The sequence below is a fragment of the Panulirus ornatus genome, chromosome 66 (assembly GCF_036320965.1).
Source record: "Panulirus ornatus isolate Po-2019 chromosome 66, ASM3632096v1, whole genome shotgun sequence".
Classification (NCBI taxonomy): domain Eukaryota; kingdom Metazoa; phylum Arthropoda; class Malacostraca; order Decapoda; family Palinuridae; genus Panulirus; species Panulirus ornatus.
The window spans coordinates 21,003,961-21,019,586 of NC_092289.1; the positions used below are offsets into that span (position 1 = coordinate 21,003,961).

Genomic DNA, 15,626 nt, shown 5'->3' on the forward strand with positions numbered 1-15,626 from the left:
ACTTAAATCTATCATCCTTTTTCCCTTGTTTACTTCACTCTTACAGAATCATCCAACGTCAGCTAATGAGAACGAAGGAGCCAGACTTGTGTCCGGCGCGCTTTCGTAAGTGATGTGACGTCCTCATACGACTCAGCAAACCCTTGGTCTTATGATGTGTCATCCACGACTTTCTAAGATGACACACACACACACACACACACACACACACACACACACACACACACACACACACACACACACACACACAACAACAGCATCAGCCAGGCTGAACCGCAGGGTTACACGGGCGGAATTTATGTGGCGTCAATATTTGACCTTCAGCGGGATCCAGGCTACTGTATCAACCGCAAGTGGCTCCAAGAAACCTCATCCCCGGAGGAAGACGCTGTCGGGGCAATATTCCCATACCCAACAACAAACATTTCCAACGTTAACAAAGTCTCCCGTCGCGTGGGAGACCTGGTTCCTTCAAGTCCTAAGGCTTTACCTCATGCTGTTGGATCCTGTTCCAAGGGTGCATCATGGGAAACAAGGAAATGGCCGTCTATATCCCTCGCCCGTTGTCAACTCGCTGAGCACAACGGTAAAACCCTGGTACATTACGGTGCTCCTATCCCAGAGGCTCTGATGATACTAGCCAGGAGCCCGGAGTTACGACCCTTGATATATTCGAAACCTTTTGAACCGAATCTTTAAGGTCGGGTCAACAGCCGGGCCATCATTTCCAGGGAGGGCACCGTCGCGCTCCAGGGTCGTATCGTTTATGCTCTTAGTTTGCACAGCCCTTCCCAGGGGGTTAGCGGTTCCGAAGACCACACTCCAGCCCGACGTGGCCGGGGTTCCCGCACCGTCAGCACCAAGATGTTGACTCTCGTCCAGCCGGCCGGCCTCCGCCGCAGGGGTCACCCGCCGCCCTCTCCTAATGGGACTCTTGTTCTTTCAACATTTCTTCTTGATTTTTCCTCCGTTTATAATTTTGTTTATATATACATATATATATATATATATATATATATATATATATATATATATATATATATATATATATATATATATACTTCTTGACTTAATTAGATATCATTTTGATGGATAGATAGATAGACAGATAGCAATAGGAATGAGTTTAGGCAAACATTCTCCGGATATGGCCAAAGCCGTAAATAAGGATATTCCAAACAAAGATGCGACGGTAATGACGCAACTTTCCCTAATTCAATTTGAAACTTTCAGTGGGATGTCTGCGAGTTGTTGAACTGTCACTCTCCCCTTCAAGTTCAGCTTCACACTGTGTAAACAGTCGAGTGGACTATCGCCGAAACTCGTACTTTATCGCTTGTCTACGCATGGCTTACCATTCGTTACTAAGGGTCGCAAGACTCTCCTCGAGAACTCAACGTGACCTCTGCAATCCCGTAGGAAAAGCTGCCTCCACTTCCTCAGCATTTCGAGGGAAATCTCCTTCCCACAGTAATTCCAAGGATGAGACGTCTTAACTTCAATATTTTGTAGAATATGTTCCCTGAGGTGAAGCATAATACCCGATGAAATATCTTTAGACGAGGCATCCTCATCTCACCATCTCCCGGGATAATGCATGCAGCTCTCAGCGTCTAGGATGCGATACATCTTGCCCTTTACATTTCCGAGGACATCACATCTTGCCACTGGCATCAGAGGACAGGTCATAGGAGGAGACCCGCTCTCCTCCTTAACTCCCTAAACTAGAGTTTATTGCGTCAGTCTTGTGTTCTCCTTGAATTCATCCTCGTTTTCCCCTTACCCTTTTCTGGCCCAGGGGGGAAAAAATACTGAAGGAAGCTGAGGAGGAAACCCTGTCTGAAACAGCGTCAAAGGATCCTATTAAGAATTTTGGGATCATCCAGTTATGCAGCAGGATTTGCTTTGCATAATTTCTCACCACAGTTCAGTAACCTGTTGGTCAGATATAAGCAGGCAGTGTATGAGGCTTATGGATCTGAAACTGACGAAAGAACTTTCTCTGCTTTCTCTACTATCACGCAACTTTTAAAACCTCTGCATGCTAGCGGCATTCACCATATAGTCATTCAGTGTACGTAATCACCATTCTTTTATGATAAAAGTAATTTCTAACATTGTGTTTGTCAAGTTAAGATATTGCTTAAATTCGTGTTATGTTCTCTGTTGCTGTTGTATTTATTTTTACTACATCTTTTGTAGAACTTTGTTAATTCACTGAGTCATCAATCTAAGCAACATTCACTCTTTTCTCCCTGTTGGCGGGAAAATCTATGGTCTCTAGCATTTTCCTCTAAATCAGTTCTGGTGCCATATTTGTTGCCCTCCTCTGGACCTTCTCTATTGGCTCTTTATGCTTCTTTAGATTCTGGATATTCCTGTATAAGCTTCAATGAAGCTCTAATGTTTGCCAGCAGACAATTGGACCCTTCGACTATCCTCCTGAAGGTGGGACTCACTCCAGAAGCTTGAGACGATGTCGCACCTTCAAATCTCTCACACAGATTCCTGCAGTTTATTTCCTGGTAGATATCAACATCCCGGGTTTCTTTCACCTTGATCCATCATCGCTGCTTTACAATCACTTAAGTTGAATTCCTTCAAGCACATATCACACTCATTCTGGAGTCTGTCTAGGTCCCCTTGTACGTTCATGCAATCCTCTTCGCTTTCCGCTCCCTCACGAAATCGCTTCCAGGTAGGATTCAATACTGTCATGCGAGTCATTTACGCAGAAGAGTCATGCTGCACTCCACAGGTGATCTCAACCCATTTCGTGAGGGCTCCTTTGAAACGCGTTCAGTTCACTTCCAATGAGAATATCTTCCATCCATCAAAAATAGTCTCTTCCTTATTTCTGCTTGGTGATCCAGCTTCTTAATTAGCCTCCCGTGCGGAATTGTCAAACGCTTTCTTGCAGGCCAGATACAAGCAAGCAATCCAGCTCACTCTTTTACAGAAATCTCAAAGGCTTGTTACAGTTGACCTACTTTCCCTGAAGCCGAGCTGTCTCAATTAGGCAACTTCTCATCTGCAGGGAATCATCCATCTGCTTATCTTTTCCAGTACCTTAGGGAGCACACTCATCAAGGAGACTAATTTCTCTGGTTCAACACCTCTTCCTAGACTCCTTCCTTATAGAGACGTATGACGATTGTCCCTTTCCACTCTCTCGCCACCTTGCCTTTAACTAGCGATATCTTGAACAGGATTTCATGTCTATCATGTGTATCCACACACATCTACGCCACATATGGTAAATTTTCATTCGGACAATGATACAAAGACCCCTGTATTAGTCAATATCCTGCAGTTTCCTCTTCACGTCTTTTCTAGATATCTTAACGGTTATTAAAACGTATCAATTCCATTTCAATGACGCTAGGGCTATAGTGTCCGTCGCTGTGTAAAACACTTTCGAACTTGTCATGAAGTTCCTCAAATATCATTGTATCAATCTCTACAATTCCTCTCTAAATCCCTTTATCTGATGGACAGTCCTTTAACTGACAATTGGTTCCGAGTGAATCTAAGGATTTTCTCCTGATTTGTCCGCAACAATCTTTCCAGAGTTTCTTTGTTCCCTTTCTTAACCTGTAACATTCGTTCCTTTTTCTCCTTATACTTGATGAATGGTGGGTGGTTGGGGTAGCACTAAATCTTGTCCACATCACATCTCGTAGTCAACTCTCCTTCTGTATTTGAGGTTAGAGGTGTCCATATTCCTATTCTTTCAATGGTTCATGATTATTATCATCCATTTTCCAGTTTATGTTACAGAAATGAATGAGCTACGTGTAGTTTCCTCAACTGTCTCACCACTTCTCTACTAACTTTCTCATTGACCACATAATTCAATCGAAGCAACACATTTACATAGCAGTATCATGCCACGGCATCACAGCCAAGGATCGCACTAGTATACGTAAGGGTCGTAACGTCATGCTCAAGGGTCGTACTGTCATGGCTGAGGGTTTCATTAAGTCCCATGTTTCGATGTCAGACGTGGGAAGTCCTAGAAGCATTTGGCCACAGGCCAGCCTCGCCTGGCCAATTCACTCCCCGATGGTTCTCCTCCCGTTAAATGCAGGGGTTGCCAAACTTTTGTCGATCCCCACCACAGACTCACTGAGCCTTCACCGATCCCCAGTCACATAATGGTAAATACATTTCAATTGAAGAAACGGAACACAGCACCATCTACCCGTCTAACATCTAAGAGGAAGTGTGAGGGGGTAGGTGTCTACTGCCTTCATAAGAACTGCAATGAAACAGACGACAATATCATGGATGCTCCTAACTGCCATCATCTGACCTTTGCTGATTTCATTAGTCCTAAAGTTTGAAATTATTTATTTTTCGCTCATTCTGCCCCATCAATGCAGTTCTGCTCATGACACCATGGTCGATGCTTGGGACATGTTTATATATTTACTTATAATCATTCCAAGTTCAGTATTCACTAATCATGGTGGTGCCCACGTTAACGAGGAAGAGTAGACACAAAAGATCGCATTAGCTCACATATATTCTCTAATTGTCATTTCCAACTACATTTGCAATGTAATGAAGCCACAGCCCCTATCTACATCTAGGCACCACAGACCATTCCATGGTTTCCCCCGCTAGTTTCGCATCGCCTAGTTCAGTCCAGTGACAGCTCGTCGATCCCTGTATAGCACATCTTTCCAATTCAATCTATCCCGTGCAAGTCTTTCACTCTCCTGCATGTTCAGGCCCCAATCACCCGAAATCTTTTTCACTCCAACCTTCCACTTCCAGCGTCGTTTAGGAACATATATAAAAACTTCACAGTCTTTCTCCTGTATGTTTTGAACCCCTGATTTTCATCTATCATCAACCACCTACAGTACTAACTTTCACTTATTACTTTGGTTACTTTTGAAGTTGTGTAAGTCTTCATCGACCTCAACTGAGTTGCTTTTCTTTTCGCAAGGATTCTTGTAACACTTGTTGGTTATCTTCCTAATTCATTTTACCACCTAAGTCTTCTCCATTCCCATCCTTTCCTTATACTTGACCTTCGTTATATCATTCCAAATATAACTATTCTCTTCCTCAAGTCATATGTCATTCTAAATGTAACTCTTCTCTTCCTCAAGTTATATGTAGTTCCAAATGTACCTATTCTCTTCCTCAAGTAAGTTTTCTTAAACTTATCCTGAACCATATATCCAACACGCCTGCTTCTCTCGCTTCCTTCTCCCCTTGGCCTCCATACCAGTGATGCCTCCTTAACATTGCCCACTTGTCTTCCCTGCTTCAGGCCTCACTGAAGGTAAATCAGATAAGCGAGAAGGCAGAAAGGGGAGGAAGAGAAGGAGGAGGAGGAGGGATGGGGAGCAGGGAGGAAGATCTCCTCCTTTAGGGTACGCAGAAGGTTCGGTTCCCCCTTACGTTAAGCTTACTGAAAGCCCAGTTTACTTCGTCCAGAGAGAGAGAGAGAGAGAGAGAGAGAGAGAGAGAGAGAGAGAGAGAGAGAGAGAGAGAGAGAGAGAGAGAGAGAGAGAGAGTCTCTTACGTAACACCTTGTTCTAAAAATTCTAGAGACACTGTCACTTGCTGGGTTTAACGACATCACAGTTTTACCACGAACCATTTCGATGCACAGCAAGAGCAATCTTGTCTCTCATTACCTCGGTAATGTCAACTATACCCATCTCCGTAGTCAACTTCATTCTTTGATGAAGGTATCATCGAAACATTACATTATGATCTTAGTCATTTTCTAACCACCATAATCAGCAGTGTTGAGGGAGAGAGATCTAATTCAATTTGCAGCCTTACGTAAGAGTGGAGGCTTTGGTGTATACCGAGGTCGGCTCTCCCAGCAACCGATTTAACGGGGAAGGGACTAAGGACTGATTAGTCACGTCTCTCTCTCTCTCTCTCTCTCTCTCTCTCTCTCTCTCTCTCTCTCTCTCTCTCTCTCTCTCTCTCTCTCTCTCTCTCTCTCCTACTCTGATCACCTTAGCTCCACATGAATAGGATTTACCTCCCAGAAAATCTAATCTACAGCCGGGAAAACACTTGAGGCTCCTTATATCTACATTTTTCCTATAAGACCGCTATTGACGGAGACGAACCGAGCATCAACCTTGTGGACGCATGTCCTGTATAATCAGAGTCACTACGCATAGTCGGATAAAATTTTCCTGACACAATTAAATCTTTATATATGAACTGGGGAATGATACGTTTTTTTCAAAATGAGTATATTACAAACGCAAATAACCTAATATACATCTTGAACTACAGTCTGAAAAAGGAATGCAATAAGAAGGGTATGTCCTATGGAAAATAAACCACCTCAGGGTCAACCACAAAACCCAACAGCGAAGACTTATGCTGTAAACTGCTCGGCAACCTATGTTTACACTGTGGTGCTTATCGACGATATGGTAATATCTAAAGACGTCTCGGAAACAAGGAATCAGTAACCGCCCTAAATGAGAATAAGAATTAGGAGGATTCGATTTCCTGATCTGTACGAAATCTATGGCAACTCCTGAAAAATCCTTTATAATCAAAATATCTCAACTCCGTGTCTGGAGTCAATAATAATCATGGCTATGACAGGGTTCTTCAACCAGACGCCCACAATCACACCGCCAGGGTTCTCGCTGGAGAGGCTGTCCAAAAAGCTCAACTTGCGAGGAAAAAGTTCAGCTTTTATGTCAGATTGAGGATCTGCCTTTGGTTGTTTTACAGGCGTCGGTGTTCAGCGGGAGTACAGATATAAACACGTGGGTAATACGTGCTAACATTAGCGCTACTTATGCAAGGTGAATAGCAGGAGGCTACTTTGAAAGTGAGAAGCTCGTGCACTGGTGACGTGTACACGATACTGATGTTGCTCTGGAAGTGCTGGAATAGTATGAGAACTGTGTGTGAGTGTGTGTGTGTGTGTGTGTGTGTGTGTGTGTGTGTGTGTGTGTGTGTGTGATAACAATATGAGGTGGGGACCCTATTTCTGAGCCCTATCCGTCGAACATAATGGTACGATCCTTGACCTGACCTTTGAAATTCAGGCCAAAGGTCTCATTTCAGTGTCCAAGGATCGTACCGTCGTGCCCAAGGGCCGTATCAACTGTGTGTGTGTGTGTATATGTATGTGTTTCTGTATATGCAAATAAGACACGTAGCAAGTGCTGTCTCTAGTATGCTCGCACGATAAGCAAATGAAAACTGAAAATAGAGGCAATACAACATCTCTACATATAAATCAGTCGAGACCAGGAATCTGTGTACACCTCCAGCTTGACACCGATGGAAAGGGTAGAGCAAGAATCTCACACCCCCATGGCCTTTGACCTAACCTTTAAGGTTAAGGTCAGAGGCTAGGCAATCCTAGCCGAAGATCGTCCCGTCCGCGCTCATGGGTCGTACCATCACGCTTAAGGGTCGTACCGTCATGCTTAAGGGCCGTACTGAATGCGATAAAAACCTACAGGTTTTTAGATGTTTTTGTCCAATTGGTTTTGAGAGAGAGTAGCAAGGATCTGCTACTTTATCTAATGAGAAACCCACACACACACACTCACACACAAAAAGACACTTTTCTGAGTATCTGTTTTCGTAAATATGTACAAACCCTTCAACTATATTACCTACGTAACTTAATCTGCTGTCTTTTCATCTCCGTCAGTGATACGAAATATATATACAGCAAGCTTCCAAGGAGACGCCAAAGGTTATACTTATTCTGTAATACAATAACCTGAGAGGCAATGAAAAGTTCCTGATAGCTTCACACACAAAAAAAAAAAAAACATAAAAAGCAACACAAATTTTAGATACTTATTGTTCAGAGCATAAAGTGTATTGTTAATCAAACCCGTACGTGCGAAAATAGACAGAAAAAAAAGGTCACTCTTTAGGAAAATACCAAAAGATTTATCTCAAATATAGCCGGAATATGCTTGTGACAGCGTCGCAGGCTGAAAGCATATTCCAGCGAGAGTATAAAGGGTATACCCTCCGACAACATAATTACATGTGACTGTCTCCCGGAATAAGAATTATATTCATGCCACAGAAAACATACGTATGAGTGCGTCTCACGCTGAGAGCATACTCGAGCCAGGCGAAGACAACCCAACTGTCAGCCTCTCCCAGACCGACCCAACCTGTACTAAAGACAGACACACGGAACTTTCTTGTGAGCTCCGTCCTCTCCAAGTCACTGTATACTCAAGCCAAACATTTTATATATATATATATATATATATATATATATATATATATATATATATATATATATATATTATCCCTGGGGATATGGGAGAAAGAATACTTCCCACGTATTCTCTGCGTGTCGTGGAAGGCGACTAAAAGGGAAGGGAGTTGGGGGCTGGAAATTCTCCCCTCTCATTTTTGGTTTTCCTAAAGAAGGAACAGAGGAGGGGGCCAAGTGAGGATACTCCCTCAAAGGCTCAGTCCTTTGTTCTTAACGCTGTCTCGCTAACGCGAGAAACGGCGAATAGTATAAAATATATATATACACACACACAAAAGAGTCTGCCGGACCTGGCCAGTGAAAGGAGCTAGTGTGTGCAGATTACAACTCTACGTTGGAGGTAATCCCTCCAGGGATATTACAGTTTCAGGGAAAACTAGATATCATTTGCCTCAGTCATTCATAATGCTACAACATTGACATTCATCTTCATGTTGCTGACACTGGCCTCTGTTAATGCCGTTCCTGACACTGGCCTCTGTTAATGCCGTTCCTGACACTGGCCTCTGTTAATGCCCTTCCTGACACTGGCCTCTGTTGTTGGTACTGTTGCTGACACTGAAACTTGTTGGCGCTGCTGCCGACGCTAACTTTTGTTGGTGTTGTGTTGCAGACAATGCCTTCCCTTGTGGCTGTATTGTCGAGGCAGTCTTTTCCAGAATGTCTCACACGTCGTACTGCAGGTACTGCGTTCACCAGAGGTTTAAATTGAAGTGTATAACATCCACGCTGCGCTTCCGAACTTATATTCCGGGGTTTTGTATTTCAGGTGCTGCAATACTGCTTGCGTTGTAGTGTTCCATGGTGTGGATATTTCATCACTCGTGTTACATATTTGCTGAACGAGGATTTGATCCTTCATGGATGCACTAACCAAGGGGTTTGGAAATACTCAACTCCTGCATGTAACGTCATCTAACCTCATAACACTTGGTCAGTTCGGGATACTTTCAATACCTTTGTTGTTCTTCATTTTACCACATAAACTGCTACTGGTAACACCAGACTACCCGTTCATCTATTAGGGAGTCTAGGTTTTTAGTTCTAACACTTGTGGCTTTGTGGTTTGCTTGCTAACATAACCGTTTTCTTTGGCAGGTCGTACTTATGACAATTGCGACGACTCCCTGGGTGCCCCAGGAAGGGTCACAGGGGGTCAATGGCGCACCACGTCCGCAAGAAGAGGTCCCATGACCGCTCCACCCTCAGCACCGGGAAACGTGATGGCGTGGGCACGGCTCACACCACGCCCGCAACGCTACACGCCACGCGCAAGATCCCCTCCCAGGCGGATTCCATCACCACGCCCTCCAACAGCTGTTACATGGCGCCCGAGGCTGAGCTAGACAACTCGGACGCCGCCCTGCCGCCGCTTCAGAAGGTGGCGTCGCACTGCATCAGGCACTGCAGTCGCTTCAGCCTGCAGGAGGCGCATCTGGAGTGTGCCAAGGCCCGCCTGCAGGATCCAGAGGCCGACTGCCACCAGGCCTGCTGCCTCCAGGAATGCTGCCCGCAAAAGACCTGCGGTACGGCCGCGGAGCAGCTTGGGGGTGGCCCCAGCAGGGGGTCCTGGGAGGACCCAGAGGGTATTGTGCTGAGAACACTCAAGCCCTACAGATCCTACTCCCTCCGCCTCAGCAGGAACTCCTCTCGAACCAAAGAGAAGGACAGCAGCTTTATTAATGGGCCTTCAGGGACCCGCGTTAACTGCTCCAACTGCTACTCGAAGAGCAGCGAACTCACCTCGGACGTGGACCTCGCACAAAAGAATCGTCTGCAGGTCATTTCCATGGCGGAAGTCCCTGAGGGCTGCTCAAAACTGAACAAGTGTGCCACATGCCGGTCCCTACGGTCGAGGGCCTCGAGTGAGGACGAGGAGGAACAGCAGCAGAAGCTGGAGCCATCGTCGCAGTCGGGGTGCTCTGACGCGCGCTCCGAGTTCGAGGAAGTTATCATAACGACCACCTGCTAGCGTCGTCACTCGCGGGCCACCGAGGCACCAACACTTCTCTTCCTCCCTGCTAGCGCCCTTCGCTCTGTACAGTCATCATCCTAGCAGCAGAGGAGGAAGGGAACATCTAAGCTACTCTTACCTCAACAGTAAGAGTTGGTTGTTGCTCCTTCCTCACACCAACAACTGAGCATACACATACGTACGTACATGTCCTGTGTTATACAATCACCCATGAATTGAGGCAGAAGCTCGGCACGGAGCTTCTACGTCTGGAGGTCTATGTTTATTAATTCATTCAAATCACGCAGGCCTTCACGCCAACACCAGCAACCAGCTTCGAGAATTTGGCAAAGGTAAGCCACATCAGTGAACAAGTCTTTTAAGTGGCCTATTTCAGTTTTCGTGCCTGGATTCAAGCTAGAGCCGCAAGAGCACACAAATTAATCACTCCATCTTTGCTCACGAAGTCGTTCTTCTAAACATCACAGAACGACAAGTAATGTATACATTCTCAAACGTCAATGAGCTGTTATGGCACAAGGCGCTCCAACGGGGCAGACTCAATCGCTGTTTTACATAGTTTGATTTAAGGCTATAGCCCACAGGAGACTCCGAAGACAAGGTTGGGAATTGTTGAGATTTCCTGGAACCTAAAATCAAGCGTATATACATTATCATGGCCCGATTCGAAGAAGGGCACTAGCAATCACCCCCCCAAAAAAGAAATCAACCAGTCAGTCGGGAAAGACAGACTGGCTAAGGCTACCGGCTGGACCGGTTGATGCAATACCAAGATCATTGCCACTCTGACAATGCCACTCATGTCAGCCAGGTGTCGTCCCCTCAACAGCCACAGCTTGCAAGACCAGTCACTGGAAAACGGTTTCCATCTTTGTGTCTTCGTGGATGTCTCATATGACGAAGGAATACAAACGTGTGTGCGTGTGTGTGTCTATATATATATATATATATATATATATATATATATATATATATATATATATATATATATATATATATATATATATATATATATATATACATGAACAGAGACACACAGATAGATAGGAAGACAGAAAGATAGAAATAGATATTCATAGGCAGTAACAGATCAGTGAAAAGAACAAATGCAGATGGGGCGTGGATATACAATACGGCCCGAACAGCTGCTGTTTCCCCACCACTACAGCACCAAGAGTTGGCTGGCTAGCCCCCGGCACCCATCAGGCGGAGGTGGGGGTGGCGATGACGGCCCGCCAAATGTGATATCTTACCTCAGTCACGTTGAGTATTTCTAAAGTGGAGTGTGAGTTATAGTTATTCGTAGCCTCGATATAAAGCGCTTTAGAGTGTGTCATCCTAGGTAGATCGCTATAATGCCTATCAGTACAAACTGTGATAGAAGTATCAGATCGTGTTTCAAAAAGCATTTTTTTCCCCCCTTATCCATAGATATAAGAGAAGAGAGAGAGAGAGAGAGAGAGAGAGAGAGAGAGAGAGAGAGAGAGAGAGAGAGAGAGAGAGAGAGAGAGAGAGAGAGAGAGAGAGAGAGAGAGAGAGATTATTAGCTCTGTTAAGAGAAATCCAACCCATAATTTTATTCCATGTCTTTGAAAGTGTGAACGAAAGGCCAATACAGACCCCCCCCCCGTAGTGACCCAATGACACTGTCCCGAATTACATCAACGATTGTTATGGCTATAATGAGTATGTGTTGAGAAGCGGTGTTCCCATCGGGTGCTGCCGACCACCAGACCTTTGGCAATATTCTACCACTCTCTTGATTGGCTAGTCAGGGTTTGAGCCCATCGACCGACTGCCAGGGTTAACCATTAAAAAGGCGGTCAACTCCGACATAAGAAAAAACCACCATCGGAAATATCTTTCAAGAACTCCCTCAGGTGTTCAAGATCATTCCGAGACCACAAACACTCACTCACACTACACGTATAGACCTCCTCCGCCACTGTGAGAGTTATCCAATCATCTACGGCAGACAGCGTGTGGAAAAAAATTAAAGTCCTGTTATGCCATCTGAAGGTGCAAACAGAAGCACTTTTGTCAGTCTCATCCTGTCCAGTGCATCTGACGTCAAATCTGGCATACAACACGCCAAGAAGACTTCTGGCCGGTTAACGGCTGGACTCGCGTCTGTGTTCATAAAGCAGGATCATGGCAAACAATACATTGACTCATCCCCCTTTTCTTCATAAACAAAAATGGTGTAAAGAGTTCCCAGTTTACCTGTATCATAAACGACACATCATGTACGTGTATGGAGAAAACCTGTAGACAGTACCTCATACCATGTTTTATATCAAAGAAAACGTTTGAATAATATTCCTCCTATCTGAATCTTATATATAAATATATATATAATGTATTATAAAACCGTTGTTTATATCTGGATTATAAGTTCCTTGTTTGGTATCTATTGGGAGACGGGTGCCAAGCGACGACTTTATGACCTAATCAATAACCTCTCATCTACCCCCCACCCCCTTTAATAACCCACAATGTTAGTTGTTATATGCCTGTGGATGATGATGATGGTGATGATGATGATGGTGATGATAATGTGTTGACCGAATACGTCAGCGTAAGGTTGGGTAACTGGTTCCGAACGTACAGGTGAACTTTGGCCGCATGCGTGTGTGTGGCGGCGGGAGCACGGATAAATGGAATCATAGGTGCATGTGGGAAGGATGGATGACATAATAACACGGTATGTTTACAGTCCGGATGACTGTAAAAAATATCCGGATGACAAAATCCGGGTGACTGACTAACTTTTGGTGTTGGATGTCGGTGTCATATTAACCTGGAACTGGAATCCGGATAAAGGATTAACCCCGTGTCAGAATAAGAATTCCTTCTGACCATCCGGATGCCAGGATCCGGATAATGGGTGTCTGGATATCAGAATATAAAGACAACCGACTCACCACTTCCAAAAAAAAATATATATATATCAAGGTAACTTACATTTCAATATAGCCAATCAGAATGATTTTTCGAAATGTGGGAGGAAAAAAAAAAATTCAGAATTTTTTTTATCTGTGAAGGAAAGAAAGAAAGAAAGAAAGAAAGAAAGAAAGAAAGAAAGAAGATCGACCTGTCATTCAACACCTGTAGATACACAATCACGGGAACTGACACGTTTTTATAAGACCGAGAACAAACACGCATAAAAAATAGACATTGTTAGTCTATCTGGTGTAACGTGTCGCGCAATGGTCCCCAAGCTGTCGCAATAGGCAGCGTGTGTTGTGCCAGTGACCAATACCCACCACAAAATCCTCCACTTTTGTGTATTGAAATCCAGCAAAACAGTGCTGCACTGGAGGTACCCGAGGCTGCATCTACAACACGAGGAGACTTGCATGATGAATACCTACCTACCTACCTACCTACACTGGTGATGTTATCAATACCATGGCACAACAAATTTTCATAGACAAATTCTAACTGATTTCCCGGAGTTACCTCCAGTGAACACTGTCTTCTTCCTGTATAGTGATGAGAGCGCAGCCGCTATGAAGCCCCAGAAGGGGACACATATTTTCAAAGCCCACAAGATGTGACGCTACAGAGGAAATGTAACTATACGACCAATGGTCACTTATATTCTAGCAAGATTTTCGTTTTAATGCTCAGAGATCCGGTGATGTTTGCTTCCGCTAAAGAATACAAATACCTTAATATTCCCCTCCCTTTCCTTATATGTAAAGAAATATATATATATATATATATATATATATATATATATATATATATATATATATATATATATATATATATATATATATATATATATATATATATATATATATATATATATATATATATATATAAGCTTATAAGCGTGAAAAATCCGAACGATTCGAAACTTAAGAGATGTATAATTCCTGTTTTGTACATGTATAAAGTCTAGTTTAACCAAAGCATGTGGAGGAATACGCCATTTCTCTTCTCTCACAAATTGTAAATTTATGGATTTATAATAGCAAATACATATATATAAATATATGATAGTTGTTTTCCCATCCCACAGATTGTACATAAATATATACATATAAATATACATAAAGTTGCCAGTCAAGCTGCATAGCACCGAAAGATTCAAAATGGACATGTGTAAATCTGACTTTCATATTTTTGTAATGTTTCCGTGGAGTGTTCAGTGCTATACAATAAATAGCTTTAACTATGATGGCATTTTATTTACCTGTTTTGGGTCAGGAAGGTACCAACAACGCGTACTCACGCCACTCCATCTAGAAAAGAGAAACAGAAAATGCTGCCTTAAATTTTAGTAGTTTTCTTACATAACCCAAGAAATATATTTAGCATATATATTTAATTTTCCAAAAGAAGGAACAGAGGGGGCCAGGTGAGGATATTCCAAAAAAGGCCCAGTCCTCTGTTCTAAACGCTACCTCGCTAACGCGGGAAATGGCGAATAGTTTAAAAGAAAGAAAGAAAAAAAAAAAAAATATATATATATATATATATATATATATATATATATATATATATATAAATATATATATATATATATATATATATATATATATATATATATATATATATATATATTATGATAGATTGACTGATTGATTGATTGAGAGATAGATAGATAGGTATGCTATTGGAGCCACATGAAGATATAAGGGACACCTCATCACTGGTAATTTCTCAGTCTTCCTTGAGAAGCAATTTTCTTTCGCTGTCACCTGAGAGGAAGAAACCATATCTATAATTTGAAAAAAAAAAAATTCATTTCTTTCTGTTTAGTGGACACCTGTCTCTCCCTGTGACAAACATTACACCTAGAAAAAAAAAGATCTATGATTCTGTTCATCTTCATGTAGCGGCAGAAATTCGCCTTCACTTTTCTGAAAGTGATGTCTTTAATTCCCTGGCTGACAACACTTCTACTTCCCCTCCTCCTGACACAATGACTGTCCTCACAACATACAACCCCGGCCACTGAGGAACTATGTGTAACAACGAGTGCTGCGTGGAGGTAAGGACCGAAATAAACCTACCAAACCCTCGCCCGTTCTCTTGAATTCCATACCAGTTCCCTTAAAGTCTTTTACTAACCCTCCCGAGTCCTTTCCCGGCCCTTCCCAGTTCTCCAAATGTTCCTCTCACAATTTCCAAGACACCCCCCACCCCTCCTTCCCCTCCTCCCATACCTCCCACGCCTGACGGCGCATTCACAAACACACCACTCCATCCTGAACCCAATCTCTCCCTACGCTACTCACCAAGGGTGATCCAGGATGTCTCAGTCCTCCACTAACCATCCAGTCAACATGACGACCTCCCACACCACTGATCACTGGCTGCAACACTCGAGCAGTCATTCTGTTCTGCGAAGAGACACTCCCTGCCAGTTTCACT

The 15,626-nt window shown here is 43.4% G+C and overlaps 1 protein-coding gene across 1 annotated transcript in view; it reads left to right on the forward strand.

Annotated features, from left to right (window-relative positions):
* Positions 1-14,243, forward strand: part of LOC139746696 (PDF receptor-like) — a 199,899-nt gene extending 185,656 nt beyond the window's left edge. The window contains exon 13 of the mRNA XM_071658144.1: positions 9,359-14,243. Within this exon, the coding sequence (XP_071514245.1) occupies positions 9,359-9,371 (13 nt within the window). The 3' untranslated portion in view covers positions 9,372-14,243. The remainder of the gene's footprint in view (positions 1-9,358) is intronic.
* Positions 14,244-15,626: the final 1,383 nt, after the last annotated feature.